Source organism: Cydia splendana, chromosome 20 (genome assembly GCF_910591565.1).
Source record: "Cydia splendana chromosome 20, ilCydSple1.2, whole genome shotgun sequence".
In the NCBI taxonomy this organism is placed as follows: domain Eukaryota; kingdom Metazoa; phylum Arthropoda; class Insecta; order Lepidoptera; family Tortricidae; genus Cydia; species Cydia splendana.
Window position 1 is genome coordinate 9,698,498 of NC_085979.1, and position 6,390 is coordinate 9,704,887.

Sequence of the window (6,390 nt, forward strand, 5' to 3'; positions counted from 1 at the left end):
ACTTATTTAACTACAGATGTAATGCATAATTGAAAATGCGGAAACATTCGTATTTGTCATGTTACTTCAGACAACCTCAGTACTTTTTGTACCGAGACTGACTGAAATATCAAGACACGTTCGTGCGTTTCCGTGAAAATACGAAGGAAAATAATTATGCACTAGATATTTATTTATTTAGAAATTTAATTCATGCAACAAGGCCCATATTACAAATACACACTAAACACTATTTAGTCGACAAAACGGCGTGGCTCCGTTGCATCGGCTGCTCTTGTGTCGGATATGTATGTTATATATATGTAACATGTAACATGTTATGTTATGTGTGTATGTTATGTTATGTTATGTGTTAGATATGTATGTTAGTCCATCCTCGACTAATCTACTTCATATTTGAGGCATTCAAACAACTAATCAATTTGTTATCAGGGCAAGAAGGGTCGCGCGGCAAAGAGAGCGCGTTCTGAAAGCGAAGAGGAGAGCGAAAAGTCGGAGAGTGAAAACGAGTCCGAGTCTGGCGGCGGCAGCGACGGAGAGGAATCCGATGTGAGTCGCTTCCCCTTATGGATTTGTACCTAAACTAAATTGAACCTTATCACCGAGATAGACATGCGAAAGAATAGAGTAATAGTTCCGAAAGAGAGCATCGAACCAGAGAGCTGTGTCTCACTTAAGACATGTTACCGTATGACATGTTTATCCCGTTGAATGCCTTGTCCGGTATACGTCACAGACAATTTGATCTGTATTCTAAAATTTCAAGGTTATTAATTCAGTAGCAAATTTTTGACAAGGGCGTTCGAGAGGTTAATTTCACTATCAAATCGAGATGCAATCCTTTAGTTTGACTTCCACTACTGTCACTTTTTATAGTATAGCTCAATACGCTTTATAGATGTGCTGTGATTTGAAGACTAAGGCAGAATAACAAATGGTTGCCTTCGCGGCTTTATTAGGGCAATTGCACCCTCTTAGGGATAAATTCCGGGAGTAAAAGTACCCATTCCAAAATTTTATACTGTGCTATACAAATCCGGACAGCCGTTTTTGTGTAACTTGATCAACAAACACTATTATTCCTCATTTGTGTAGGATTTCCATTTACGATAAACTATGTTTCACAGGAGCCAAAATCCAAGCGCGGCCGGCCGGCACCAGCCAAGGGCCGTAAGGGAGTCGTCGCCAAGAATGCCAAGGCGACGCCGGTCAAACGAAAAGCGCCTACGCCACCGGGTAATTACATTTATTCGTTAAAAAAACTACAGAGACAGAGTTGCTGAGATGAAACTGTGATTTTGAACACACCTATTTCCTCGACAACTGAAGGCTAAACGGTGAATAACTCAAACTCGATAAGTACACACTTATTTATTTTATTTATGTCTGTCAACTCTACTAAAACCATTAGAAATTATTCTAACGATAGTATTATTCCCTCAGCCAAGAAGAAGCCAGCGGGCAAGGCGGCGGGCCGACCGGCCAAGAAGCCAAACAAGAAGGCCGCATCATCCGAAGAGGAGTCCGGGGAAGGAAGTGAGGAGGAGGAAGAGGGTAGCGAGGAGGAGAGCGCGGGAGACAGCGACGCGCCCGCCGACAAGAAGAAGCGCCCGCCCACGGTATGTACCATAGAGTAATTGTAGTCACCGCTGGTATTTCCAGCCAAACAAGAAGACTGCGTTATCCGAAGAGGAGTCCAGGGAAGAGTGAGGATGCGGAGGGTAGCGAGGAGGAGAGCGCGGGAGACAGCGACGCGCTCGCCGACAAGAAGAAGCGTCCGCCCACGGTAATGCACCGCTGTAGTGTGTATGTGTACAAACTGGTCGAGCGGCCAAGTAGTCCGTGATATCTTCTGAGGAGGACTCTGGGGAAGCGATGAAGAGGAGAGCGCGGGAGACGGCGTGCGCCCGTCAACAACAAGAAACACCCGCCCACGGACTTATTGGAGAATGCCTTAAGGAGGCATTAAGTTTGCCATTTGTACTTATTTTAACTCATTCAAATTAAAATAAATAAATATGTACCATATACAGTCGTAATCTGCTGCTGGATAAAGAATTATGACTTTTAAATAGACGCTTAGCGCAGCGGCCCTAATATAGCTTTATTATCTTTAAACAGTTTATACGGTCGATCTTGGGAGCAAGTTTAAAATCACCCGAGTTCTGAAGCGTTATCTGTTGCCATAAACGATATTAACTGTAATATTGTATTGTGGCAGGACGACGAGATCAAGAAGTATGTGAAGCAGATCCTGGAGGGCGCCAACCTTGAGCAGATCACGATGAAGACGGTGTGCAAGCAGGTGTACAGCCACTACCCCGACTTCGATCTGGCGCACAAGAAGGACTTCATCAAGGCCACAGTCAAGTCGGTGAGTCTATTATATATACACTTTATATAAACCGCCTTTTTACCATAGCTACCTAAGAATATTAAATTTAGAGTATATTTGTAACCTGAGCGAGTATCCGAAAAGCGGTGGTGGCCGAGTGGATATGACGTCCGACTTTCAATCCGGAGGTCGGGGGCTCAAATCCTGGCTCGTACCAATGAGTTTTTCGAAACTTATGTACGAAATATCATTTGATATTTACCACTTTAGCTTTTCGGTGAAGGAAAACATCGTGAGGGAACTTGCATACATCTGCGAAGAAATTCAAAGGTGTATGTGAAGTCCCCAATCCGCATTGGGCTAGCGTGGGGACTATAGCCCAAGCTCTATCGCGCATGAGAGGCGGCCTGTGCCCAGCAGTGGGACGGTATATAGGCTGAAATTATTATTTATATTTATTTGTAACCTTGATAACATGATGACCATGTTGTGTTCTGGAATACCATCAAGTCTTGACGATGAAGATCGAAGCTTATGACTCCTCTACACTATCTGCGATGATGACGATGACTGACGGGCACGAGTCTAGAGGGCATACTCGGCAGTCACCGCCAGTCATCGTCTATTATCGCCAATGTTGGCCTGCGACCGGGGAGTTGTCGGTTTTTTGGCACGCATCGAGAATCGTCGGGTGGCTGCGTTGTATAGTTGAATTATCGAGAAGATGGAATTGCATTTGTAGTGGTTGTATGCTGATAGTACATCATCATCATTGGCCTTCGAGTCTATTACAGACTATACAAGCAGTGTCAGGTAGGGAGACAACGTTTTTCGTGGCTGTGTAAGCCAATACGGGAGCGGCAAACACGACCACAGGCCTGGCAGGTGTAATGTGCCCGTGGCGAGCAGGTGTCGGGCTGATGACGCTTGGCTCGCTTACTTGCGAGTGTCTTAAACCAAGCGTCGTCGTGAATTTTACGCCCGTCAAATACCAGTTTGCGCCACTTGACTCTGTCCTCGGCATGTTTCTCCCAATTGTCAACCGGGATGTTGAAGGCGTGCATGTCTCGTTTGGCGCAATCTTTATGTCGTAACATTGGCCGACCTACGCTTCTCTTGGCATCAGCTATGGCACCAAGCAAAACACGCCGCGGTAAACGAGTAGGTTGCATACGATGCACATGCCCCAGCCAACGTAAGCGTCTCTGCTTTAGCAGCGCAAAGAGGCTGGGCAGCTGAGCAATCTCAAGCACCCTTTCGTTTGTGACCCTATCCTTCCAGTGTATGCCCAAAATGTTCCGGATGCAGCGCATGTGGAAAGCGTTAAGACGACGTTCGTGCTTGGCGTACGAGGTCCAGGTCTCAGCCCCGTACAAGAGTATGCTCAGGATGCACGTTTGATAAACAACCATCTTGGTTTTCCTGGTAAGGTGTTTATTTTGCCATACTCTTGTACTCAACTTCCCAAACATCGTCGCCGCTTTTCCGATACGAACGTCAATTTCTGCATCCGGTGAGAGATTGTTAGTCACCGTCGACCCGAGGTAGCAAAATTTGTCGACTGACTCGAGCGGGGCGCCATCCAACAGGATTTTCGGTGTTTCCGCACACCCTTGAGCCAGTACAACTGTTTTTCGGGGATTTATGGACATAGAGAATAGAGCACAGGCACGCGAAAACTTGTCCATAATGGTCTGAAGCTCAAGCTGCGATGTGGCGATGAAGGCTGCGTCGTCGGCAAATAGCAAACTGTCAACGAATAAATCGTCTCGTTTTTGCTTAGACTTTAATAGTGACACATTGTAAAGTTTTCCGTCAGCCCTCGTATGAAGATGGATACCCTGTTGGTCGTCACCGAACGCAGTTTTCAGCAGTAACGAGAAGAATATACCAAACAGGGTAGGCGCCAGTACGCAGCCTTGCCGAACACCTCGACGCATAGAGAACGGGTCAGACACGGTACCGTCGAACACCACTGCACCTTGCATACCCTCGTGAAACGACTTCACAAGACTCAATAGTTTTGGGGGGCATCCAATGTGTTCTAGTACGGAGTAAAGCCCTTCCCTGCTGACGGTGTCGAAGGCCTTATTCAGGTCAACGAACGCCACAACAAGGGGTGTTCTCTGCTCTCTACACTTTTCTTGAATCTGCCGAAGTGTAAAGATCATATCCGTTGTAGAACGCTGGGCACGGAATCCACACTGGCTTTCGGGATATACGCGATTGGCAAGTTGCTGTAGCCTTGAAAGAACTACCCGACCGAATAACTTGCCCACAATACTAAGGAGGGAAATGCCCCGGTAATTGTTGCAATCACCGCGGTCTCCCTTTCCTTTGTACAATGTGATGATGTTAGCATCACGCATATCCTGTGGGAACATTCCTTTCTCCCAACATTTCCACAACAGACTATGCAGAATTGGGCCCACACACTCGAGTTTTATGATGTCTGCTTGAGCACCATCACTGCCAGGACTCTTTCCACGTTTCAGCTGCTTCACAGCCTTATGAAATTCCTCTATAGAAGGTGGCGCCTCTAGTTCGACCCAAGTTGCTAATTTTGGCGTGTGTACTAGGGCCTCTGAGTCAATAGCAATTGGGTTCGAATAGAGTTTGGTGTAATGTTCCACCCATCGTCCGAGTTGACGGCAGCTATCAGTTATGATAGTACCGTCCACTTCTTTAAGAGGGGCTGTTTTTTTAGGCACGGGACCCAGAACCTGCTTGATACCCGAGTAAACACCGCTGAAGTTACCGACGTCAGCGCACTTTTGAATATTTGTGCACACGTTCGTCCAGTACACATTTGCAAAGTGTCGTGCATTTCGCTGTAGAGTTGACGTGGCGTTTTTAAGGTCTTCCCGTGTTTCAAGAGTGGGCTTCATGCGGTGTTTCAATGCAGCTTCACGTTTGGAGTCAAGAAGAGGTTTTAAATGCTCTGAGTTTTCAGCGAACCAATCCTGGGTCTTAGTTTCCTGGTAACCGAAAACTGAGCAGGCAGTGTCTGTTAGCAACGCTCTGACGCTCCTCCACATGTCGTCTACTTGATAGTACAAGAAAATAGAAAATTCAAATATAGAATGCCTGTAAACAAACAATACTACTACATATGCAATTCCACGCTCTCGATGATTCAACTATACAGGCGATCATATGGATGCTTGGACGATGATCTTGCCGATGATAGACGATGATGCTATCAGTGATCATCCCCAATAGTGTAGAGGAGGAATTAGAAAGATTGATAGGGCTCATTATTTAAGGGCCAGTTGCACCTATCACCATTAAATTTGCTAAATATTATTGTATGGGAAGTTTCATAGTTTACTGCTAAGTGACGTTGATCAGTTCGCCTACTGTGGTTGGTGGAAATGGCCTTAAGTGTATATTTTTTCAAGCTTTAATGTCATGGCACTACTTTTTGCTTTTAGAACAATAAGTTACAGTACCTAGTAGGTAATTAAGTTTTAGTTTTGTATTTTTATTTGACTGTTTTCTTTTCTGTTTTGTTGCAGTGTATTTAAGATGTTAGGAGTTAAGGCGGAGTGTAGATGTCTTCATAGTATACCTATAGTTTATAAAAGGACATATTATATATTATTACAATAATAATATATTATGAGAAATAAATAATATCCGAGGCAGTGGAACACCCGCTTTATAAAAGGTAGACTTTGCTTTTTTATTTTTTTCTTGTTTATTATATTTTTATTAATAGGTACACCTTAAGAAATGGATACTTTTACTATGATTATTTACTGTATTAACATGTATTTGTGTTGATGCAGTTGATGATTAATATATGCACGTGATAAGTAAGTAAGTAAGTAAGTGTTTTATTTGTAAATATAGGTAGAATTACAGTGGTGGTCAGTTTATATAAGTACAGTTTCACTAGATTTGGGGAAAAGGATCCAACCCATGAAAACCTGTTAATAAAACTTTCTATCAAATACATAACTACTTCATTAAAATGACACGTTTTTCAGAATTGATCCATTCGCTAAACCACGTCCATTTTAATGTTAATATTAATTTAATTTGTATTTCAG

The 6,390-nt window shown here is 44.0% G+C and overlaps 1 protein-coding gene and 1 long non-coding RNA gene across 4 annotated transcripts in view; one reads left to right on the forward strand and one right to left on the reverse strand.

Moving 5' to 3' along the window:
- The window catches only part of LOC134800718 (protein DEK), a 31,665-nt gene that overhangs the window by 22,984 nt on the left and 2,291 nt on the right, over positions 1–6,390 (forward strand). For 2 of the 3 annotated variants that reach the window (XM_063773232.1, XM_063773233.1), the window contains exons 12-15: positions 433–549; positions 1,128–1,236; positions 1,444–1,619; positions 2,222–2,374. In XM_063773232.1, the coding sequence (XP_063629302.1) occupies positions 433–549; positions 1,128–1,236; positions 1,444–1,619; positions 2,222–2,374 (555 nt within the window). Of the gene's footprint in view, positions 1–432; positions 550–1,127; positions 1,237–1,443; positions 1,620–2,221; positions 2,375–5,853; positions 6,006–6,390 lie in introns of all 3 variants that reach the window. The other variant, XR_010145558.1, reaches the window with a different exon arrangement.
- Positions 1–6,390, reverse strand: part of LOC134800861 (uncharacterized) — a 176,467-nt gene that overhangs the window by 13,421 nt on the left and 156,656 nt on the right. The window lies entirely within an intron of this gene.